This window comes from Protomyctophum bolini, assembly GCF_963924005.1.
Source record: "Protomyctophum bolini genome assembly, chromosome: 16".
Classification (NCBI taxonomy): Eukaryota; Metazoa; Chordata; class Actinopteri; order Myctophiformes; family Myctophidae; genus Protomyctophum; species Protomyctophum bolini.
This window is the reverse complement of record NC_137877.1, coordinates 17,346,610-17,372,799: the sequence shown is the minus strand read 5'-3', so window position 1 is coordinate 17,372,799 and position 26,190 is coordinate 17,346,610. Positions and strand designations below refer to the sequence as shown.

Sequence of the window (26,190 nt, the reverse complement as noted above, 5' to 3'; positions counted from 1 at the left end):
TTCCGGTTTTTTTATCTGAATCCTGAAAAGTAACAGTTTTGGACATATGAGGTTTCCACCCGACACGGACAGTAAGAGGCAGCATGGCGCTATACTGTACAGTAACGTCTTAACTGTATCGCTCCATAGTACAATACCCTTCACCTCGCCGACCCGCGCAGACAATGGAAGTACATTCAATAAGACTGTAATTACATGGATTGACAAATAGCCGCTTGTCCCCGAAATCTAGTCACCCGGTCGTGGCTCCATTATCCCAGGAGTGGTGGAGGCTTAATTGTTATTACGGCGGCGTTTTTGCATTCCCCCAATTATGTCACGGAGGTTTTCTTCAACCAACCGCTTATCTCTTAATTGTGCTTTTGATGTTAATCAGATTGGAGATTTTCATTCACCGCGTGGCACTGCCGAGGATGGGACCCGCCATTGATTGGTATGCTGTCATTTGTTTCCTCCTCCCCCCCCCCTCCCCCCTCCCCCAATCCCTCTCAGCTCCCCGCCAGGAAGACTTCAAAATGGCATCTTTAATGCGATCTCGCTTCCGAGTGGTACAGTATGGTTATGCATGTAAATGTGTCACAGTCACGTGTCTGCTGAAAATGAATGTGTCAGTGTGTGTAGACAGACAGACAGACAGACAGACAGACACTCCCGTCCTTCCTCTTTGATGTCTCCCTTTTGACTGATACCTGCCCATTCAAACTCTAAACTCTAAAGTTATTAGCGCAGCCGGCGAGAACTAGAGTTTGCAACAGGCCCGAAAATGAAGGCCCGACCCTAACTGGGCTGGCCCGAGGCCCCGCCCAGCACACATTTTACGCCCTACCCGGCCCGAATGTTCATATATGGGCATTCCCAGACATGTTGTTTCTTCTCCCCCTCAGGGCGTCTTACTGGTGTTAAAGCCTGGTTACCTCTGCTATGTTCGCTCGCGCCACGCCACTGGCCAGTGGTGGAAAGTTACTAAGTACATTTACTTAAAGGTGATATAGACAAGTTTCCTGTGTTAAAACGTGTCTATATCACCTTTAAGTGCATTTTTTTAATATTTGTACTTTACTTGAGTATATCCAATTTCCAATAGTTTTAATTCCACTCCACATGACCCTGCAGATCATGTCTGTCTGTCTGTCTGTCTGTCTGTGTGTCTGTCCCGCTGTTACTGTATATGTGGACCTGGCCCCTTTTGTGCCCATATATGGAGCTGAGTGATTGCTGATGCAACACACTCCATATTTGGATAGCGGGACAGACACACGGACACACGGACAGACAGACATGATCTGCTAGGTATCATAGTAAGTGCTCAGTGCATTCGCAATAATTTGCGAACGCAGCGAGCACTTACTATGAGACCTAGCAGATCATGTCTGTCTGTGTGTCTGTCTGTCTTGTACTTTTACTCAAGTGCTTTTTGAATTGCGGACTGTTACTTGCAGTGTTGATACTTTTACTAAGTAGAAAATGTGAGTACTTTCCCCACCACTGCATAACTCTACGGTGTATGCAACTGTGGGTTTATTCTGTGGCAGGCTGAACACAGCGGTGCTGGGTAATCTAAAGAACCTGTTCTCACAGGAAATCACAGCCCGATATGATGGTATTACATCTTGCTTTAAAATAACATGACTATGGCTTTTGATCTGATTACTTTCTTAATGGCATATACTCCCCCCTTTTTCAGTCATGCACCAGTCCCTTTCCCCTGCTCAGGACTATTATGAGTTATTGTCAACGGGCATGCCAGGAGAGGGTGGGAGGAAGAAGTACATACTTACTGTACTTAAATGTGGTTACTTACTGAATTATGTAAAAAAGTTGTAATACCACAATGTAGAAATTATGTCAAAGAGAAAGTCTTAAAAAAATGTATTTTGCTGTAGTGGTTTCACGCCAGCTGTCGGCACAAGCACCACCATATTGCACCTTGCGGTCCATGACGTCACTTGTTTACAAACTGACAAATAACCGAAAGTATATAACTAAAAAAAAACCAACAAAAACTATTAGCATTTTTTAAAACTATCAAATCCGCTCTTGACATTAATTAAAAACAACTGAGCTAAACTAAAACTATTATGAATTATAATCAGGGTTGTCCTGATCCAATTACGGCTAATGTGTTAATAGTACTATTCCACACATCTGGAACAAACTCACAGAAATCTACAGGTGTGACTGGCTGCCACCACTCGTATTTCCTTTAAAACACAAATAAAGACCTTTCTGTTTGCCACTGCCATTGATTCAAATCAAATCAAATCAAACTTTATTTGTATAGCGCATTTACATCGACCAAGGTCGAACCAAAGCGCTTCACATTTGCAAAGCAAATGACAAAAAAATGACAAACACAAGCAAACAGAAAAAGGGGATAAAATAAAGCAATAATTTCAAAGAGAGCAAAATGTAAAATGCAATTGGCAGTCCATGGGAACATAGCACGTGGGCAGACTTAAATTAAATTGAATTAAAAGCGATAGAGTAAAAAATTGTCTTTAATAAGGATTTAAAAACCGTCAACGACCATTTTAAAATAGTTCAAATAGCCGATCTACGAGCTCACAACGTGTCGATGTAGATTGGCTAGTCGACCTATTTTTTTATTTTTTCAAGATCGTAAAATATGACAAATACTTTTAGGGACAAAGATACTCTGCACTGTTTATATTTCTGCCTAATAATATTATTCAATCAATCAATCATCAGGCTACTGTCAGACTTGTCTACATGAGATGTATTCAGTGGTCATTAACTTGACGGCATATATAATAAGGTACTATAGGCTTATTGTAGTTTTGGGATATCGTCGGACTCTGCACTTTAGGCAATGATCCTGGTTTGCCTATGCTAAAATGCTCCACTGGGCTTTTATTTTTAATTATGCATCACCCAGAGCTAATATGTAACATTTTAATAAGGACTTTTTAGTTATGTATCACCCAAACCTAATATGATGCAACATTTTAATTTTAAGGACATTAATAACTTAATTCATAAATTCGTAAAAAATGTACTTTTCCCACCACTGTCTAACTCGGATGCCCATCAGGGGCGAAGATCTGAAAGTCAATGAATACAAAAATAAAAAATTAAAGAAATGTGCACGGCATCTTCACTTGCTCAATAAAGGAGAAAAAAAAACTTTTAATCAGATGCAACCTTTTCGGTCAAGGACCTTCAGGCATCTCTTGAAACATTGCACCCGATTAATTCTTTCAGTGGTGGAAGGAAGAAGTACTCACTCAATGCAATGAGTGTGCTCTCGCTGGAGCTCTCATTCAATGTCATTTCATTAACATCTCAATGTCACTCAAATCAAAACGGCAGACGCAGACCTCTCAGAATAAACTAATACAACTAGAAGAAAAAGAAAGGGGGCAACATGGGCAAATGGCGGTGTTACTGATAATACAAATTTAGGCTCTTTTCAATTTAGTGTACAGTGGTCCTCAAACTTTTCATTTGGAACCCGCTCAAGGACACTTTGAGACCCACTGGTGTAGCAGAGTAGTGAGTGTTTTCATGTGAGTGATAACAAACTATCCTTACACCTGGGAAAAACTGAATCCATTCTCTTCAGATCAAATAGTAATCTCAGCAAGGCAGATGGTTTCTTGGTTAGAGTGGGTGACAACATTATCACACGAAAAGATGAAATTACCTACCTAGGTTCCATCCTGGAGGCCAATCTTTCCGGTGATAAAATGGCCACCAACGACGTAATCAAAAAAGTCAATCAAAGAACAAGATTCCTTTACAGGATCTCCTCACTGGTCAACAAAAACACATTGAAGATCTTAACAGGAGCCCTCGTACAAGGTTTCTTTGACTATGCATCCACCTCTTGGTACCACAGCACCTCAAAGGCCCTTAAAACAAGGCTCCAGACCTCCCAAAACAAACTGGTCAGGCTCCTACTTGGCCTCACCCCCCGAACCCACCTCACCCCTGCCCACTTTGACAGGCTGGGATGGCTTAGGGTCGATGACAGAGTACAGCATCTTGCAATGGGTCTGGTCCACAAGATTCGATACACCACCAAGATACCCATGTACCTGTCTAAATACTTCCTTAATGTAAACGAAGTCCACACCCACAACACCAGAGGTAGTGCAACAAACCATGTACAACCCAGATTCGGCACAAACAAGGGACTAAATTCTTTTCGCTCCTATGCCACCAAAATGTGGAACGCCCTACCAACAGTCATTAAGACATGTGAATCCCTTGACTCCTTCAAAACCGCTCTCAAAGGGCACCTACGGATGGCTGCAATTCGAAACTGGCCTCTGTAAAATCTGAATCCTCCCCCACCCCACCCCCCCCCCCTTTTCCCCTCACTGTATATGTATCTTTTCCCTTTTTGCTTATATATGATGAATTCCTGTTCTGTTCTTTAACTACGTAGTAGTGTCTATTTGTATGTCTCTAAATGTTTTGATGAATTGAACAATGTGGACCCTGTTGTAAACAAGTGTAATGCTTAATTGGGTCGTCCACTCACAGTTAACAGTCTCTGTATTGAGTTTGTGCTTGAAATGTACTGTAATTCTACAAACTGTTAATACATATTTCAATCAATCAATCAAAGCCAACACTCACAATAGCAGCACCCTGACCAGAATGGAACAGTTTCTAATGTCAATGCTCTGTCACCAAAATGTGGAATGCCCTGACACATCCATTAAAGCAGTGGTTCTCAACCTGTGGGTCACAACATGTTACTATAAACACTGGTCAAACATTGGCCAAATAATAGAGAAGATGGCAAACATTTTTGAAAATAGCCAATCTTGTGAACCATTATTCAATTCAAGCTCACACACCTTGTGTTGTAGATCGGCTAATTTCATAATATGTATCTGTGTAACTGAGTCAAACTAAAAATGTCATGACTCTCAACTCCTACAATTTCAATTGTTTATCAGGGGGGCGGGGGGGGGGGGGGGGGTCACAGCCTGAAAAGGTTTCTTTGAAAATTGGCCTGAAAAAAACAGCTATCATGAGACCACAAGGGGAGGTGCAAATTTCCATTGAAAGGAGGCGTCATTCACTAACACCACTTTTTGTATTTTCTCCATTGTACATAGTGTCTGTATTTGTTGATGTATTTTGTGTTAATGTTTTATGTTACTGTATATTGATGGAATTAATAAATAGGGACAACATGTAAAAAAGTCCCCAGGACATATTTTGTGTTATCCTTTTAGCCTTACTGTACCAGGTGCTGTACATGTCTGACTAAAGTCCTGTGGGGGATATCGGTGGTGGTGGTGGTGGTGGTGGTGGGGGGGGAGAGGGTGTTTGATGCGTGGCAGTATGTCTTGGGAGGTGAGAGGGGTGGGGGTGGGGGTGGTAGCAAATGGGGTGGTGGTGTTGTGGGGTTGGGTTGGGGGCTTTCACATAAACTGCTTCGTATATGGAATATTGGGAGTGTGTGTGTGTGTGTGTGTGTGTGTGTGTGTGTGTGTGTGTGTGTGTGTGCACTTTTTTCAAGTGCCCTATGAATGCACCATTTACCAACTAATCTTAATTTGAATAGACTGCTCTGAGTGGTAGGCAGTGTACACTGCAATATAAATTTAATTTGTAATCATCCATAAAGGTTACCGATAAGGTACTATTTCAATGTGCAAACTTTAAGATATTGTTATAAAATGAATTTGTTAAAATAATAATAATAAAAGTTCAATATTGTGATAGTACACATTGCTATGATAGAGTGTTAACCTGCATTTAACCTGCATACCTGCATTTGCAGGTCGGGATACAGGATAGAGAATCCAGTCAGGATACGGATTAATCCATTCAAGTGGAATTGTAAGTGATAACTGATAACACAAAGACATGAGCAGACAAAACTGGAACAGGAACACTATAAAAATGTAAGCTGATAAATGGCTACTGTCTCATTAAAAAAAGTAAAAGTACTTGTACAGAATGTCCCATTTAACAAGTTTTCAAATGTATAAAATCAATGTGTCACGATGTGACACATTGATTGAATGTAGATCTGCTATTTTCAAATGGCCAAAATGTATAGAGATGTAATAATGCAATACAATAATAATCAAAACATACAAAGTAAATAGTAACTACAGTTTTCAAATACTTGTAGTGGCGTAAAAGCGCAATATTTGCCTCTGAGATGAAGTGGAGTAGAAGTAAAAGTATTGGATATTGGAAATACCGAAGTAAAGTAAAACATACCTCAAAATTGTAATTAAGTATAGTACTTTTGTACATTAGTTTTTCTGAAAACTCTTAGCATTTAGAACAGTGTTTTAGAGCAGTGTTTCCCAAAAGTAGATCTAAAAGCTTTTTTTTGGTTTAGTTTTGTTTCTTATACATAATCTTCTCTCCTGGAGGTCCCTGGCACAAAACCTTTTCAGATGGGGGTCCAAGGCCAAATACACATGTTGTCGGGGGTCCTTGACAAAAGTTTGAGAATCACTGATTCATCACTGATCTTGTGTACAGGTACATCATGATGAGAGTACATTTTATTTTGGCTGGTTGGATTGTCAATTGCATTAGACAATGCAATTGATTGAGAAGGTATTTGTAGAATCGGTCTAAATGGGGTTTTAAAAATAAAGGTTCCAAAAGGGTGATACTGAGGCTCAGCTGCTGTGATTGTTGTGCCGTGGAACACACATTGGGGGAGACACCATGGGGCCCAAGCGCTTAAAAAACAGAATGAAACAGGTGTGTGCATGATTAAGCTGAACTGAAGAAGATCCATTGTGGATGTGGAGCAAAACCTTGGCAAACTTACTAAAATAAAGGTTATTTTCAATACAGTTGGATTGCGTGCTTTATTTATTTTTATAGAGAGGTACTCTCTATAAAAATAAATAAAACGTATGGTGGTTTAAGAAAAAACAAGTCATGAATTTGACAAGAGCTTCCATAGGAATTTTGACAGCTGCTTTCAAAACAGCTGTCTCACAGGGTGTGTGTGTGTGTGTGTGTGTGTGTGTGTGTTAGCATCTTCAGATCGAATGCAGTTGACTTTAGTGGCCTAGCTCCTGTTGTTCTATAAAACAATCTGTATTATAATAACTTGTTTTTAATGAGCTGATGAACAAATGCCTTGACGCTGCTGTGCAGTGAGCACACACACACACACACACACACACACACACACACACACACACACACACACATTTTGTCGGCAGGTTTTAGCACAACAAACTGGAAAAAAGACCTGAAGTTGATACTACATAGCCTACTGTATGCACAAATGCCTTCTAAATCAGTGGTTCTAAAATATACCTTGTGCCATGAAGTAGGCCTACCCCGCGAATTGATATGTATCCCATTTGGCCACAGACCCCCCCATCTGAAAATGTATTGTGCTAGGCCCAGGGACCCCCAGAAAAGTAGATTTGTGTTGAAAAAAATACAAAATATGTTTTCAAAAAATAAACAAAAAGCTCACACTTTGCGCTGTGAGCTTGAATATCTGCTAGTTTTTCATGAACTTACTGTCCTAATGTGTTTTATGAAAGAACACTTTAGTTTAGTTCAAATAAAAACTGTGTTGCAGTTCACCTCTTTCATCTCGCCCATGTAATGTAAGCTCAGCTGCTTCCTTTCTCATAACAGAAGAATAGGTGGACCTGATTATTTTGGGACCTTACACCATCACCCCCCCCCCCCCCACACACACACACACACACACACACACACACACACACACACACAGTGAGACAAGAGGGCATTTTGGTCACAGGTGTTGGGGGGCATAACACCAGAATAGTGAAAGGAGCCTTACAAGGTATGGCCTCCTTATAGGGGTTGGCGACACCCACTCAGTATAAAAGGTCCCTAAGGTGACATGGCTGAGTACAGTTCCCTTCCATTCCATTCCACGTGGTGGTGAGCGACACTTCATCGTGAGTATACAACACTGTCAATGCGTTGAGAGAAGGATGATGTTAACTGCCTTGGTACTTTGCTTAGTTGTCTTTGACAAACTTTAATTCAGAATTTGTAATTGAATGTGTAAAAAAAAAAACTTGGTTGTAACAGGATGAAGCAAGTTGTTAAAGTTAAGAATAACTCTTGGGGGAGACTAAATGACAAATCTATAATAGTAATTACATCTTATAATAACTGAGGTGAAGAGCCATTGAGACATTTCTTTCTTCTCTCTCTCTTGGTGTGTTGCAAGAAATATAGCAAAGGAGTTTTATCATCTAATTTAATTAATGTACCCGAATAAATGTATTGGAATCTATCAACTCATGTAAGCATAGTCAGCTCAATGTTTTTTTTTCCGCCCACAGTTGAACATCTGAAAGGTTCCACAGTTACTGCATAGCAGGGAAAACAAGTGAGTGTTCTTTATTTTTCTATTAAACCTTTACTATATCAGAATCATACAGATCTCTAGTCAGATCTTAAAGCAGTACAGCACTATGTAACCTAACTTTCTACCCTGGGAATTTAACTCTGTTTGCTGCATAAGTCCTGGCTTTTTTTTTTTACCAATGAGTGAATAAAGCCTGCCTGCCTGCTTTAATCTTGACCATCAGGTCATTTGTGTCAGACCCTGTGTCTCAATAACAGGGAGACAAAATACAATGCAAAGTTATATCACTTATATTGCATTGACACATACTCTACCATACAGATTGGACATTATATTATTAGTTAAAAAGGTTACATAGCGAAGCTTTAACTCATTGTTACTTGGTGCAACCTATATGTTGTTATAACTTTGATTCCGGATGCTACCTCTGTGTCTCATTAGTTATACATGTAGCCTAACAATATAATACAAAAAAAAAGAAGGAGAATTTGAAGGTTTTCAGAAAACTTAGGTTAGGTTTTAGAAGGTGTTTTTATCAATGGGTTAAACGAGCAAAAGGCATCACCAGCATCTATCTACCGTGTGTCCACAGAACACCGCCACCATGAGCACAGACGCAGAGATGGAGATCTACGGCAAGGCCGCCATGTACCTCCGTAAGTCGGAGAAGGAGAGGATCGAGGCGCAGAGCGCTCCCTTCGATGCCAAGAGCTCAGCCTACGTGTCTGACGTCAAGGAGCTGTACCTCAAGTGCAAAATGCTGAAGAAGGATGGAGACAAAGTCACCGTCGAGCTGCTTAACACCAAAGAGGTACAGTACAGCCAGCCATTTGTTAGTCAAGTAAAAGTATAAATATTTCAATATAGAACTACATCAAAATGTACTTGAAGTACTAATTGTGCCGCATGTCCCATTTCAAGTTTTCAAATGTATAAAAAAAAATCTTTTGAAAAGTTAAAAGTATAATATTTGCCTCTGAGATGTAGTGGAGTAGAAGTCAAAATATAGAAAATTGGAAATACTCAAGATAAGTAAAAAAAAGAAAAGCCTCAAAATTGTACTTAAGTACAGTACTTGAGTAAATGTACCTAGTTATTTCACACCACTGCCGATGTGTGACTGAAAGTCACGAATAGTGACCGGTGTTGATTCTGACAGAGGAATTCGATTTAGTTTTAGTCAGTCTTTGGAATTAAAATGTAATTAGTTTTAGTAATTAGTCACCTGAAATGTTTTAGTTTTAGTCGACTAAATAACATAAGATTTTAGTCCACTAAAGCTGCAGGTGATTTTGACGGCCGAAAGATATTTGGGCGAGCCTTGATGGCGTCTTAATGCCTCATTTTATACTTGGTTGCATGCTGAAAATAGACAATCTACAAGTTCACAATGTGTCGCAGTGTGACATGCCGTGAGCTTGTAGATCTACTATTTTCACCCGAGTGCAACCAAGCATGAAATAACGTGTGTTTTAGTTCTGCTGGATCTCTTCTCCACTAGTCCCTCCCTAACATTTTCTACAATATATTTAGCGTTAGTTTTAGTCACCATAGCTTAGCTTTTATTTAGTTTCTATTGATCATACTTCTATTTATTCTAAAGTGTTGTGTGTTTTTGGTTTTTTAGGAAAGAACGGTGAAGGAATCCGACATTTACCCCATGAACCCTCCCAAGTATGACAAGATTGAGGACATGGCCATGATGACCCACCTCAACGAAGCCACTGTCCTGTATAACCTCAAAGAGCGTTATGCAGCATGGATGATCTATGTAAGCTTTTATTTCTGCCTGCTGAGAACACTACAGTATTCTGCTCTGATTGATCTGTTACAATTATTAATTCACTTTAAAATGTGACAAATATTTCAAGATGTTTTGCCTCATAGGGGCGAGGGCTCCCAAACTTTTCAGGCCGCGATCCCACATAAATAATTATATTTGAACTCGGGACAACACTGTGAGGCGTTGTGAGCTTGAAGATTGGCTATTTTCTGTCTCTTCCTTATGTAATATTTGACAAATTTGACAAAAGCTCACTCTGCTGAAGTTAAGATTCTCATTGGTTGATGCCACTTGTAAACATGTGTTGTTATACATATGTTTTGTAGGTTGATATAATGTTCCGTCTCCTCTGTACCCCATTCCATTCAGACATACTCTGGCCTGTTCTGTGCCACTGTGAACCCTTACAAGTGGCTCCCAGTGTACGACCAGGACGTTGTGAATGCCTACAGAGGCAAGAAGCGTATTGAGGCTCCACCCCACATCTTCTCCGTGTCCGACAATGCCTATCAGTTCATGTTGATGGGTACGTACTAGTCAGGATAATGTTATTATGATAAAAAAGGTTTTAATTATAGTGGTGTTGTGCTGTACATAACATAATAATAACAAGTACTTTTGCTCTACCTTTTTGCAGATCGGGAGAACCAGTCTGTCTTGATCACGTAAGTTTCTCATCGACTAGGCCAGCGCTCTTCATTGTCTTTCAAGGCCATGGTCCACTTAGCTGATAAGAGAGATGAAGCAGAGACCCCCACATATTGTTCAAAATTATGTTACACTCAACTTTTTCATACTGTAGGTTTCATCCATATAGCTTGTAGCATGTTGATAGCTTCATAGAAGTGCTTCATCCAGCAGTGTAGGATTCACGTTAATGTGGATTTTCAGACACCTTTGGCTCTTTTCCCCGACTCTACATCAAACTCTTATATATACAGTATATATAGCCAAATAGCAAATCTACAAGCTCACAGTGCATTGTGAACTTGTAGATCTGCTATTTTTGGCAAGTGGTTGGGACCCCGGAATGCAGATGCTAGGGTCAACGTGGGTTGACCCCTGCACCACCCGTAGTAACTCTGAGGACCCCCTGTTGAAGAGACCAAAGTACAAGGCATCTAAAGAGCAAGATCAAACATTGTAAATGACATTCACTGACTGATTTCTCTTGTGCATTTTACAACCCAGTGGTGAGTCCGGTGCTGGAAAGACTGTGAACACCAAGCGTGTCATCCAGTACTTTGCAACAGCAGCGAGCGTAGGAAAGAAAGCTGGTGAATGTGGCGGAAGCTCTGGCAAAATCCAGGTACAGTACAGGTTATAAATATGTCTAGTTTTGTACATGAGCAAATGAACAAATTTAAAAAAAATGCAAAATAGCAATTTACTGAGCAATATTAAACGGTGGTGATGTCTCAAACATTCTAGGGGTCACTGGAGGATCAGATCATTGCAGCCAACCCGCTGCTGGAGGCCTATGGTAATGCCAAGACTGTGAGGAACGACAACTCCTCTCGCTTTGTAAGTAAAAAGTAAAACAAGTTAACGCTACGAGGAAACTTGCAATCACTTGGAAATGCATAGACAAAGAGGGATGCTAAACATTGTGCTATTATCACACAGGGTAAATTCATCAGAATCCACTTTGCCTCATCGGGTAAACTGGCCAGTGCTGATATTGAAACATGTAAGTATGACGTTCACAGATGACGAATCTGCCTTCTTTAGAGGATTACATGTTTTGTTACGTACATTCATAACAATAATAATATTAAATAATATATTGTATTTGTAACTCACTTTATAAATAAACTAACTTAAAATCACAACCCTTGTAGATCTGCTGGAGAAGTCCAGAGTGACCTATCAGCTCCCCGCTGAGAGAGGCTACCACATCTTCTACCAGATGATGACGGGCCACAAGCCTGAGATCGTTGGTAAGGCGGATCACTAAATCATGCAATCAATCTACATCGATGTACAATCTACACACAATGAAAATAAACAGCGTCCGTGAATAGAAAATATACAAATAAAATAAAAACTAATTTTCAATCCTTTTTAATCACCCTTTAAGAAATGTCGCTGATCACCACCAACCCGTACGACTTCCCGCTGTGCAGCATGGGTCAGATCGTCGTGGCCAGCATCGACGACAAAGTGGAACTGGACGCCACTGACGTGAGGAAACATTCTTTTAACCATTCAAAGATATTCGGTGTGTGTCGATTGTCCGAAATGATGTTTGCTGATCTGAAGATTAATAGTCTATTTTCCCCCTTATTCTTTTTAAATACAGGATGCCATTGATATTCTGGGCTTCAGCTCAGACGAGAAGATGTGCATCTGGAAGTTCACGGGTGCAGTGATGCACCACGGTGTCATGAGGTTCAAGCAGAAGCAGAGGGAGGAGCAGGCCGAGCCAGAGGGCACAGAGGGTGAGCAACATCTGCACTTAGACATGTTCCCTAATCAAATGTATACAAATATTTTGAAAACAGCAGATCTACAATATGTAGATTGTCTATTTTCAAATGGCCGAAATAGGGCTGAAGTGGTTAATGCGTGTTTTGTAATATCAATCAAAATCTACAAAGTAAGTAGTAACTAAAGTTTTCAAATAAATGTATAGTGGAGTAAAAGTACAATATTTAGATCTGAGATGTAGTGGAGTAGAAGTAAAGGTAATTGGAAATACTCAAGTAAAGTACAAATACCACAGAATTGTACTTAAGTACAGTACATAAGTACTTAGTTACTTTCCACTACTGGGTTGGCATGAAAATAATGAGCAGTTCATCACACGAGTAAACCAAATATATGAACATACTGTATATGTTTTCATGACTATCTCAGAGGCCGACAAGATCGCCTACCTGCTGGGTCTGAACTCAGCCGAGATGCTGAAGGCTTTCTGCTACCCGAGAGTGAAGGTCGGAAACGAGTACGTCACCAAGGGCCAGACCGTGCCACAGGTGAGCTACAATACATTGTTTTTCATGTTCTGATTTCATGCACTTGCATTTAGAAAAAGGAGAGGTTTAATAACGTAATGTTCCTATTTCCTTAGGTCATGAACTCAGTGGGTGCCTTGGCCAAGTCCATCTATGAGAAGATGTTCTTGTGGATGGTCATCAGAATCAACCAGCAGCTGGACACCAAACAAGCGAGAAACTACTACATCGGCGTGCTGGACATCGCCGGTTTTGAGATCTTTGACGTAAGCATGGATACGTGGTAGACCGATTCCCTTTGGCTCGATGCCCTCAAGAGATTTCGACTAATCTCCATATTTCCGCTTGCAGTTTAACACCCTGGAGCAGCTGTGCATCAACTTCACCAACGAGAAACTGCAGCAGTTCTTCAACCACACTATGTTTGTTCTGGAGCAAGAGGAGTACAAAAAGGAGGGTATCCCATGGGACCTCATCGACTTCGGCATGGACTTGGCCGCCTGCATTGAGCTCATTGAGAGGGTACACTATACATATATTATTTTGTGTTTTGTACCCAATACGACCGGGAAAGCCTACATACGTTGTTATACCTTAAAAACCGGGAAGTGTCAATTTTAGATGTTTCTATGTATTATATTATATTATTAACAGGATTTCCGTCTTCTCTGAAAAATCACAACACCCGCAACTCCTTGCGACATGCAACTAGCCGCACCCATTATCTCCAAGTTGCAAGGAGTTACATTGGTGTGACATGCCTTAATTAAAACTGTTTTGAGTTGAGACTGTTGCGGTTTGGGCTTTAGGTTAGGAATTTAGAAGATTTTCTTTAAATTCTGGCATCAGGTCTAAATGAGTCAATGGGAAATATACAAAACAAATATATATTTTTTGTTAGTATATTAACTTTTATTTTGTCTCCTTTTCATAAAGCCTTTGGGCATCTTCTCCATCCTGGAAGAGGAGTGCATGTTCCCCAAGGCCTCGGACACCACCTTCAAGAACAAGCTTTACGACCAGCACCTGGGTAAGAACAAAGCGTTCGAGAAGCCCAAGCCCGGCAAGAACAAGAAGGAGTCCCACTTCTCCCTGGTCCACTACGCCGGGACTGTGGACTACAGCGTCACAGGCTGGCTGGAGAAGAACAAGGACCCGTTAAACGACTCCGTCATCCAGCTGTACCAGAAGTCCTCCGTGAAGCTGCTCGCCGTCCTGTACCCCGCCGCCGAGCCCGAAGGTAAGACGTTTAAGCCAGTTGTGGAAAATGTACTACAATGTTTTACTTAAGTAAAAGTATCAATACTGCAATGTAGAACTACTCTGTTACAAGTAAAAGTCCGGAATTCAAAATGTACTTGAAATTTAACATACACAAGTAAAGTATAAATACCTCAAAATTGTACTTTAGTACTGTACTTGAGTTACTTTCCATCATATCTTATCTGTAAGAAAAGAGGAAACACATTTTAACTATCAAAGTTCTAACCAATAAACAGATACGACAAAGAAAGGAGGCAAGAAGAAGGGTGGCTCCATGCAGACTGTGTCTGCCGCATTCAGGGTAAGAAATTATAATCAAGCATTGTTATCGACAATAATTGTCGGGTACGACAAACAGGCACGATGTCTCATCATGTTAAATAGTAGTAGTTAAATACCTTTGTACTAATGCTAGGCCTGCTTGACTTTATTGTATGTACATTACATTACATTTTATGTCTCTACAGGATAACTTGGGGAAGCTGATGACCAACCTGAGGAGCACTCATCCTCACTTTGTGCGTTGCCTCATCCCCAACGAGACCAAAACCCCAGGTATGCTCAGAGGCCGCATGACGTAAACATAACGGTTGTGAGAGGCAAGCATTTAAAAGCCCTTAAACCCCATGCCGCATCCATATCCTTTGCGAAAGCTTTCTCAGGAAAAAGGATTGACAAGCTCACAACGCATTGGGCTATTTTCCTGCGAAAGCTTTGTCCACAATAACTGATAACGGACAACACCCTGGTATAGAGGGTTTAAGTGGTTAAAGCAACTATTAGACTGTATTTATAACAACAAAGCGACATCTTCACAGGCCTTATGGAGAACTTCCTGGTCATCCACCAGCTGAGGTGTAACGGTGTGCTGGAGGGCATCAGGATCTGCAGAAAGGGCTTCCCCAGCAGAATCCCATACGCTGACTTCAAGCAGAGGTACCAATGACTTTTTACTGAATTTACTGCTTACTGACAACAACTTCTAGTTCCATACAACCCTTCAAGTGCACAAAATGACTGTGAACCTTTGCAAAAAAATAACAGGTACAAAGTACTGAATGCCAGCGCGTGCCCAGAGGGCCAGTTCATGGACAACAAGAAGGCCAGTGAGAAGCTGCTCGGGTCCATTGATGTGCCTCATGACGAGTACAAGTTTGGACACACCAAGGTAAACACACTGACAATCTTATTTATCACCTTGAGTGAGATGATTAATGTTAGATTTAGAGTTTGTTTATATTGTTGAAAAAATGTGTGCTGCTGCTACCTTGGACAGGGCTCCCTCGTCAAAAGTGATTTTAACTATAAATAAAAGAGGAGAATACAAAAAATAACATGGTTTGTAAATGTTCCATTCAGGTGTTCTTCAAAGCCGGCCTGCTCGGTGTCCTTGAGGAAATGCGAGATGAGAAGCTGGCTAGTCTGGTCACCATGACTCAGGGTCTCGCCCGAGGTTTCCTCATGAGGAAGGCCTATGTCAAGATGGTGCGCACTAGGTATGTATAACTTTGGATCCCCGGGATCACATTTATCTTTTGGGTGTCAAGCTAAAATATTTGGGAACCGCTGTCCTAGGGGTACCGGACCACCCTGTCGAAGATGCATGCATCACCAACTGTCTTTTTATCCCCCCCCCCCCCCTCACAGAGACGCCGTTTACACCATCCAGTTCAACCTTCGCTCGTTCGTCAGTGTGAAACACTGGCCCTGGATGAAGGTCTACTACAAGATCAAGCCTCTCCTGCAGAGCGCCGAGACTGAGAAGGAGCTGGCGGAGATGAAGGAGAACTATGAGAAGATGAAGACCGACCTGGCCGCCGCCCTGGCCAAGAAGAAGGAGCTGGAGGTGAAGTTGGTGTCTCTGGTGCAGGAGAAGAACGACCTGTCGCTGGCAGCATCATCGGTAAGTTTACTTCTCCATCAGTCTGAGTCCCCAACCATCCCCATCTTCAAACCAGGCCAGTGATTAGCCCAGAGCTGAGAGTGTCATGGGTTCATGATTTTGTACAAATATTTCACATTTGTAAATACCAATAATGTATTTATTTCACTGATAGTTATTCTACGTATTAAATACAAACTTCTAATTTAATTAATTATTTCAGTGGATTTATATCATTGTTTTATTTGATGGCCTTCATGTTGCCCTGGCATTTGGCCTTTTTGTGCCCCCCCCCAAATGTACAACACCCAAGGGCCAAGTGGCCTAAAAAAAAGAAGAAAAAGTAAGATGCAATTCCAGGTCTGCTTCTTATCGCTTATCTTCTTTTCAATAACCAGGGAGAAGAGACTCTGATGGACGCCGAGGAGAGATGCGAGGGTCTCATCAAGAGCAAGATCCAGCTGGAGGCCAAGCTCAAAGAGACCACTGAGAGGTTGGAGGATGAGGAGGAGGTCAACGCAGAGCTCACCGCCAAGAAGAGGAAGCTGGAGGACGAGTGTTCCGAGCTGAAGAAGGACATCGACGACCTGGAGCTCACCCTGGCCAAAGTGGAGAAGGAAAAGCACGCCACAGAGAACAAGGTCCGTCGATCCATCGTACACTAGTCAGGGGTTAGGGTTTCTCAAAGCGGATGTGCTGTGACGGAACCATTAGTCCAGGGGTGCCGCGGAATACTTTGATAAATAACCTTGAGACATACTATGTATTAGGGGGTAAAGATTCACACATTAAGTACCAAACTATGATATAAATGTAAGGTTCTATGGAATAACAATGTCTCGGATAAAAGAGAAAGTCAATTACAGTGGTGACCAGAGTCAAAATAAACTTCTCTAGGGGCTGTCATCAAGTTAGTAGCACAATAATGATCCATTCCATGCTAATAAACTTCTGTCCTGCTCATTTTAGGTGAAGAACCTGACCGAGGAGATGTCCTCTCAGGACGAGACCATCGCCAAGCTGACCAAGGAGAAGAAGGCCCTCCAGGAGGCCCACCAGCAGACCCTGGATGACCTTCAGTCTGAGGAGGACAAGGTCAACACGCTGACCAAGGCCAAGACCAAGCTGGAGCAACAAGTCGACGACGTGAGTTCATGCCAAGTCAACTGGGACGGGGTTTATTGCACGTGTTAATTTTGAGCAAATTTTTTGTTTTAGTCATAGTCTTTTGATTAAAATGCCATTTTGTTCTTTAGTCATAATTTAGTGTAGGTCGGCTATTGAGTGCCGCGCTACGAGCTTGTAGATCTTCTATTTTTTTTAAACCTGTGAAAATGTGTGCAAGTCTTTGTATATATATTCTTTCACAGCGAACATTGTTAACTCATGTCTTTGCACGTTATTGCGCAGTTGGAAGGATCTCTGGAGCAAGAGAAAAAGCTCCGCATGGACCTGGAGAGAACCAAGAGGAAGCTGGAGGGCGACCTGAAACTGGCCCAGGAGAGCGTCATGGACCTGGAGAATGACAAGCAGCAATCGGACGAGAAGATCAAGAAGTAATGTGGACAACCATATGGAATGCCATGTGCAAGAACTTCCTTTAATTATTATTAATATTATTAATATATGCCAATGATCCCTTCTGCGATATTGCACGGAATGAATGTACACTAACATTTGATACGTTTCACAGGAAGGACTTTGAAGTGAGCCAGCTTCTGAGCAAGATTGAGGATGAGCAATCCATGAGCATTCAGCTACAGAAGAAGATCAAAGAGCTACAGGTAATTTGAGAGAATGATTTAGCATTTAACCGTGAAGGATAGCATTGCTGTCAGGCAGAAACCTGACTGCAACACTATAAATATAAATTAGACGTTAATTTTTTTGCGTAAATTAACGCAGTACTAGATCATCCTACAGCAACACATACACAAGCAACAAAAGTAGCAGATCTGAAGTAATAGATTGGCTTGCTACTTTCGAATTTGAATCGTGAAAAGTAAAAGTTTTGGACGATATTCACATAAACATGTTAACCTCATCTATCTGTATTATCGTTAAACAGGCTCGCATCGAAGAACTGGAGGAGGAGATCGAGGCGGAGCGCGCCGCCCGGGCCAAGGTGGAGAAGCAGAGAGCCGACCTCTCCAGGGAGCTGGAGGAGATCAGCGAGAGGCTGGAGGAGTCCGGAGGAGCCACCGCCGCTCAGATCGAGATGAACAAGAAGCGCGAGGCCGAGTTCCAGAAGCTGCGTCGCGACCTGGAGGAGTCCACGCTGCAGCACGAGGCCACCGCCTCGGCGCTCCGCAAGAAGCAGGCTGACAGCGTGGCCGAGCTGGGCGAGCAGATCGACAACCTGCAGCGCGTCAAGCAGAAGCTAGAGAAGGAGAAGAGCGAGTGCAAGATGGAGATCGACGACCTGTCTAGCAACATGGAGGCCGTCGCCAAGTCAAAGGTATATAACACAGTGGTTTTCAGCCCACCTGTCTAGCAACATGGAGGCCGGCCCTTTTTTCATATCCAGGCCCATTATTTGTTCGGCGTTTGCGCCACAGACCACAATTTTATTTGTTATCGTTGGATAAGATTTTGCCGCAACTTCAGCAGGGACGGACGGCTCTGGGGGCTTTCGGCCCCTCTGGTGGAGGCTTAGCCCCCCCTAAGCCAAAATGACTGACTTCTACGTAAACCAAAATTCATTAGCCCCCGCTCTAAAAAGCCAGCCCTCCCAAAGTCCCCCCCAGTCACAAGTATAGTTTGCAGAATATTGAAGTACCGTAAACAATGACAGAGGGGATGAATGATTGAATAATGTCCATGTCTAATTAACAGGGAAATCTTGAAAGGATGTGCCGTACCCTTGAGGACCAACTCAGTGAAACCAAGGCCAAGAGCGACGAGAGCATTCGCCAGTTAAACGATATCGGGGCTCAGAGAGCAAGACTGTTGACAGAAAATGGTAAGAAAACCAAATGTCATGACTTGTGGTGATGATGCTTTCATTAACAGTTACCCCAGAGCATTTTAAGGAACACATTACATAAATGAACGCATGAAAAAATGTAAAGACACTAATAAACGTATGCCTTTATCCGACCTCTAGGCGAGTTTTCTCGTCAACTGGAGGAGAAAGAGTCTCTGGTCTCTCAGCTCACCAGAGGCAAGCAGGCCACCACCCAGCAGATCGAGGAGTTGAAGAGAATCATGGAGGAGGAGGTTAAGGTGAGGAGGCAGTTCCCACAAAAATACAACACATAAGCCTAGCTAGTTATACTGTATATCAGTGGTTTTCAACCCTTTTCATGTCACGTCCCATTATTTATTCGGCATTTGAGCCACGGACCACCATTTGATGATATTTAGCCTCTCAGACCCAAAACTAAAGAATATTTTGTTGCCATTGATCCAAATAACAATTTCTCCTACAGTCTCTAATAGACTTCTTGTAAATTAAGTAATGCAGATGTTTAACAATAATTTACGGGTCCATTTGGTTTAATTTCATGCCCTCAAGAGTTAAAGATCTATTAGGGTCAATTGGTTACCAACTTTCCATCATTTACCATGAGGAACAACTGGATCCAGTTCAAGGACCACTGGTTTGAAAACCTGGTTGGAAGAAGTACTCACATGTTATGCTTAAGCCAAAGTGCCAATACCACAATGTAGAAATAACAAAAGTCAGGTATTTGTACATGTACTTGAGTACAAATAATTCACATTAAAATATAATTAAAGTACTGAAAGTAAAAGTACCCATTTTGCATTTCACAACTTTCAAAACGTATACAAATGCTTTGAAAATAGCATATCTGCACGCTTAGATCAGATATTTTCAAATAAGTATATGCTATATAGGGCTGGATTGTTTTAGTTACCTGGCTTACACCACTGTACTGTAGTGCTGTTGCAATCACTTCTCACACCTCATTTTGACAATTGTTTCCCCCCCCCCCATTTCGACAGGCCAAGAACGCCCTTGCCCACGCCGTGCAGTCCTCTCGCCACGACTGCGACCTCCTGAGAGAACAGTTTGAGGAGGAGCAGGAGGCCAAGGCCGAGCTGCAGCGTGGAATGTCCAAGGCCAACTGCGAGGTGGCTCAGTGGAGGAGCAAGTACGAGACCGATGCTGTCCAACGCACAGAGGAGCTGGAGGAGGCCAAGTAAGTCAGCAGTGATTTGCACCAGTTAATTCTCAAAGTATTTTTTTTTTGTCAAGGACCCCCAACTTAATATAATATTGATATAGCCAATGTCATATACACTATCAGGGACCACACTCTATATCTCTGTTGTCGGGAAGAAACCCCTTATATCTGTGCTATTATTTTTTATTTTGTTGTAAGTAAAGCGTCATAAGAAAGCATCAAAAGTAGCAGATCCGCAAGCTTAAAACGCAAAGCTACTCATGCCATTTAAATTTGAACCTGAAAGTAGCAGTTTTTGGACATATGAGGTTACCGTACGACAAGAGACGATTGTGAAATATTGCCCACACTAATTTTTGCTTCCATTCGTAACTTGACTAACAGGAAGAAGCTCGCCCAGCGCCTTCAGGAGGCTGAGGAGCAAATCGAGGCTGTGAATTCCAAGAGTGCCTCTCTGGAGAAGACCAAGCAGAGACTCCAGGGCGAAGTGGAGGACCTCATGATCGATGTGGAGAGGGCCAATGGTACGGCTGCCAACCTCGACAAGAAGCAGAGGAACTTTGATAAGGTGTGCTTTGGCATATTTTAAAGGGCAATTCTTTTTTTGCCAAATATTCATGTATATAAATATTGTTTTTATATTATTTCCCTGTATCAATTATCATTGTGCTGGAGTGTTTCCCTGCAGAAAGACACACCGCTCTGGCCGTATTTAGTTTTCCTTCCACTGTTTAGGATAATGAGCTAAGTTGATACATTTTGCCGAACTCTTTCTGTCAATTAATCCATCACAGACAGCCACCCGTTTTGGTGTCTCTCAGATAGGGAGTGGGGGGAACAACACACCTCCCCTTTTTGTACACACGCATAAATATTGCATAGTCAAGCGTATACAAGTGTATACATAACAATTGTATAATCATTAATCAGCCTTCATCAAGTTGGGTCAATGACATTTGTTTACAAATGCTGTGCAGGTCCTGGCAGAATGGAAGGTGAAGTTTGAAGAGAGCCAGGCAGAGCTGGAGGGAACGATGAAAGAGGCCCGTTGTCTTGGCACCGAGTTGTTCAAGATGAAGAACTCCTACGAGGAGTCTCTTGACCAGCTGGAGACAATGAAACGCGAGAACAAGAACCTGCAACGTGAGTTTTCTCCACATAATGCTTGGAACAACAGTCCATTTGATTACATTATTTTTGTGTATCTACTCTTATAGTAGATGAAAACCTGGGCATCGTTTTAATAAGGGTTATTGTCTCAGAGTTACCCAACTTTGAGATAGACTTGCTGATTGAACCTTTCCTCATGATTCCTGTTCAATCGACTTGCAGAGGAGATCTCAGAGCTGACTGAACAGATGGGTGAGACTGGAAAGAACATCCATGAGCTGGAGAAGAACAAGAAGATGGTGGAGACCGAGAAGGCAGAGATGCTGACAGCCCTGGAAGAAGCTGAGGTAAGAGCTCTTTATAGCGCTGTTGTAAGGCAAACACTGAAAAAAGGTAGTCAACGATCATTTTCCGTCCATATACTGTAGTTTTAAGCCGACAAAACTAACACTTGTCCATATTAACTTTTGATTTCAGGGCACTCTGGAACACGAGGAGTCCAAGATCCTCCGTGTCCAGTTGGAGCTCAACCAGATCAAGGGCGAGGTGGACAGGAAGATGGCGGAGAAGGACGAGGAGATGGAGACCATCAAGAGGAACAGCCAGAGGGTGACTGACTCCATGCAGAGCACCCTGGACTCTGAGGTCAGGAGCAGGAACGATGCCCTGAGGATCAAGAAGAAGATGGAGGGAGACCTGAATGAGATGGAGATACAGCTGAGCCACGCCAACCGCCAGGCTTCCGAGGCCCAGAAGCAGCTGAGGAACGTCCAGGGACAGCTTAAGGTAAAAAAAAGGAGAAAAAAACACTGTAGTTAGACTAGGTTAGGTTCCCACGTCAAGGACCCCCAAATTGACATATAATTAGCCCGCAGACCCCCATTTGAAAACATATGCCCAGGACCATCCATAAGAGATGTTTTCTATTTTTATTTTTACTGCGATTCAAAAAAAAATTCATTTCAAGGACCTCCACATTGATATGCATTATCAGGCTACGGACCTCATTTGATACCATTTCTTATATCTGGAAGCCCCAATCTACACTTAATGTAGTATCACCAGTGCTAATTTAGTACTAACAGAGTTCCATTTGTAACACACTCAGTTACAGAACCGTAAGGGTCCATTTGGCCAAGTGTGAAATGGTGGTAGGTGCAAATAGGCCTCCTTTCACACTAGACAAATCATGCATGACAAAGGGAGGGGTAAAGGCTTTTTCAGGAAAAGTGAAAAGAAGTGTAATAAGGTCACATGTCATGTCTGTAACAATCAATCATTTGGCTGAGGACTCCCTAGCCTAGCTGGAACCCCTTCAAGGACCCCTTTGAAAACCACTGGGTTAGACATAATATTCAAACTGTGGAACTGCTCTGAAGAATGAGTTTCTCTGATCAAGGCCCATCTCAAAATGTTGATTTATTTATTTTAGGATGCCACACTGCACCTTGACGACGCTGTCAGAGCCCAGGAAGATCTGAGGGAGCAGGCTTGCATGGTGGACCGCAGGAACGGTCTCATGATGTCCGAGATCGAGGAGCTGAGAGCGGCTCTGGAACAGATTGAGAGATGCCGCAAGCTGGCCGAGCAGGAGCTGATTGATGTCTGCGAGCGCGCTGGACTGTTGCACTCTCAGGTAAGTCAATAAAACGATAAAATAAAAATAATCTCTCACCACTCAATAATCATATATTTTACATACAAGCCTGCCACTGATATATTGTTAAACTTAATATTTCTTTCTTTATTTCTTTTTAGAATACAAGCCTTCTGAACACCAAGAAGAAGATTGAGACGGACCTGGTCCAGGTCCAGGGTGAAGTGGACGACACTATCCAAGAGGCCAGGAATGCAGAGGAGAAGGCCAAGAAGGCCATCACTGACGTGAGTGAATGAGAAAATCCCCTCCTCAAATCTAATATATTTGATAGAATCATGTCTCTTGAAATGAATACACGTCTGGACCTCGAATATATTAGATAGCCTTATGTCTTAATATGAATATACAATCAGAGTTTATTTTGACAGAAAGGTATTTTTTGAATAAAATTAAATTCAGGCTTGTCACATTTAGTTGAAATCTGCAATGTTTTAGTTTTAGCCAACTAAATGTTGTTTTCGTCAACCATTTATTTTTTGGCAGTCCTTTTTGGCGTCGTTTCGGCATAGTTTTGGTCAACGAAATTAACACAAAAATTACTTTCCAGGCCGCCATGATGGCCGAGGAGCTGAAAAAGGAGCAGGACACCAGTGCTCACCTGGAGAGGATGAAGAAAAACCTGGAGGTCACGGTCAAGGACCTGCAGCACCGCCTCGACGAGGCCGAGAACTTGGCCATGAAGGGAGGCAAGAAGCAGCTCCAGAAACTGGAACAGAGGGTAAGATGGAGTTTGTTACAGCAAGGGTCCTTAAGGTTTCAGGCCTTCTGCTGAGACAAAGAGATACATATTGTATACATGTGTGTTGCTGAACATTTAGCTGAACATTGCAGATCTACAAGCTCACTTGTCGATCTGCCTTTTTCAGCTGCTGTAGGGTTGAAGTGGTTCATGTAAAACAAATAAGACAAATATGTGGCCCCCTGTAGTAACTCTGAGGACTGCGCTTTTTAAAATATCCCCTGGTTTATTACATGGGTTATAAATAATCATATATTATAATCAAATCAGAAAACAATATTTCATAGTGCATATTTCCATTCCACTCTGAAAGGTGCGCGAACTGGAGGCCGAGGTGGACGGTGAACAGCGCCGCGGAGTGGATGCTGTTAAGGGCGTCCGCAAGTACGAAAGGAGGGTGAAGGAACTCTCATACCAGGTACTGTATAGGATTGATTGATTGATATTTTTATTTCACAGTATGCAGATTGGGTACATTCGAAATGTACTTAGTTACTTTCCACACCACTGCTGTATACTCTAGATGTATATATCATGTTCACTTCATGCCACTTCACTGTATTACAGGAACACACATCTAATATTGATCATTTCACTCTCACTTTCAGACTGAAGAGGACAAGAAAAACCTCGGTAGGCTTCAGGATCTGGTGGACAAACTGCAGCTGAAGGTCAAGGCCTACAAGAGGCAGTCTGAGGAAGCGGTAAGAAAATAATTTGTGTGGTTGCAACTACACTGAGTGATGAACAAATTATAGTGTGGCTACCATTGCCATATAGGCAACCGCGCTAAGAAATCATAGGAATTGTTTTTGTAAATTATGCTGGTATGATGACAATAATTACACTGTACAATGTAGGCATTTTGCAGACACTCTTAATGCAGAGAAATTCATAATAAGCAAAGTAAAAATTAGGTAATAAATAAAATGCATTGAAATAACATCTAGAATCATAGGTAAACCATGAACCTATCGTCAGTACTCTAAACTGTATACATCCAAAAAATACATAATTATACAAATCCTAAATGACAGAATCTCTAGATTGCTGCGGTACAATGATTAGGCGCAAACCACGCTTTACAGCTGTGTAGTTTGGACTGCAGTTTGGAGATGCTTCGTTCAAATACTAATTTTTGCACCATCTTCTCACATTCCAGGAGGAGCAGGCCAACAGTCATCTGACCAAGTTCAGAAAGGTTCAGCACGAGCTGGAGGAGTCTGAGGAGCGTGCCGACATCGCCGAGACCCAGGTCAACAAGATGAGGGCCAAGACCCGCGACGTGAAGGGGAAAGACGGTGCCGAATGAGTCATCAGATGACTTCAATTCAAGTCATCATCGTTGAAACTTCGATTAACTTATTCAATTCATTGTAGAAAGTTGTGAAATTTACAATAAAGGTTTCAACTAAAATATTTTGTTATTTGTTGTATTCATTACTTTTGTCTTATCAATCACTTTTTAATTGTCAGATTTGTCTATTGAGTATTCTAGGTCCAACCCACACTTTACAGTATACCATTGCCATTTCAACGATACTTAATTAAACTTAGAGGTTTCCAATGCCAATCACAAGGTCCTTTTCAAGTGCCAAGACCTGGTTTTCGGAATATAGGTACAGATTGTAACAGTTTATGTCATGATGAGGAATGCATTATAAATGGGACGCATTTTAAAATCAATTCTGGCACAATATCATGGGGGGGGGGGGGGCATTACGGCCATGGTCCTAAAGCAGTGATCAAGCAAAAACATAATGGGGAGAAAAAAAGGGAAACTTTAAAGGAAATATGATATCCGCCTTGGAGACCTTGGCAGGGAAGGGACACGGACTGAAACAATTCTGGTGTTGTTCAATAGACCAGTTTTTGTAACAAAAAGGAAAGGTGGAAAAAAACCCCACATATTTCACATTTGGACTGGAGAGAGGGCAGGGTTTTTTACAGACGGGTAAAAGGGCAGGGGCTCAAGGCCCCGTTGATGTCTACAAGTGTGCACACGTGCCTGGTGGTTTGTGGTCATGGTGGGATAAAGGAGCACATGCCAACCTTCAGTGACACAGCAAGTACTGAAACAACAAACCGCGTGAATGAGGTGAAAGTAAATAGACCGGCAACTTGGTCAGCTGCTTCCAACATCACAGGTGCGCTCCACCTATACGTCACACGTATACCTCACATGAATGTCACACGTGAATGTGTGTAAATATCTCGAGTGTCTGCCTTAACTAGATCACAAGAGCTATATGCATCTTTTAATAGCGTTGGCAGGAGATAATATTTTTTTAGTCTTTGCTTAGTTTCAGCTTGTAGGTGCAG

General features: G+C 42.0%; 1 protein-coding gene across 1 annotated transcript; it reads left to right on the top strand.

Moving 5' to 3' along the window:
• Positions 1-8,927: 8,927 nt before the first annotated feature.
• LOC308330271 (myosin heavy chain, fast skeletal muscle-like) lies at positions 8,928-25,180 on the top strand (the record flags this gene model as incomplete). The annotated part of the gene is made up of 38 exons (XM_080785088.1): positions 8,928-9,134; positions 9,951-10,094; positions 10,476-10,632; positions 10,744-10,771; positions 11,298-11,415; positions 11,538-11,630; positions 11,733-11,796; positions 11,948-12,046; positions 12,187-12,290; positions 12,409-12,547; positions 12,966-13,084; positions 13,180-13,329; positions 13,415-13,585; positions 14,000-14,303; positions 14,563-14,627; positions 14,794-14,881; positions 15,145-15,262; positions 15,371-15,494; positions 15,686-15,822; positions 15,974-16,229; positions 16,607-16,849; positions 17,178-17,354; positions 17,619-17,764; positions 17,902-17,992; positions 18,277-18,666; positions 19,044-19,170; positions 19,315-19,433; positions 20,178-20,374; positions 20,744-20,927; positions 21,337-21,502; positions 21,692-21,816; positions 21,947-22,255; positions 22,902-23,105; positions 23,228-23,353; positions 23,677-23,847; positions 24,182-24,286; positions 24,477-24,572; positions 25,031-25,180. The coding sequence occupies 38 exons, from the start codon at positions 8,928-8,930 to the stop codon at positions 25,178-25,180; spliced, it is 5,811 nt and encodes a 1,936-aa protein (XP_080641214.1).
• Between the last annotated feature and the right edge of the window lie 1,010 nt (positions 25,181-26,190).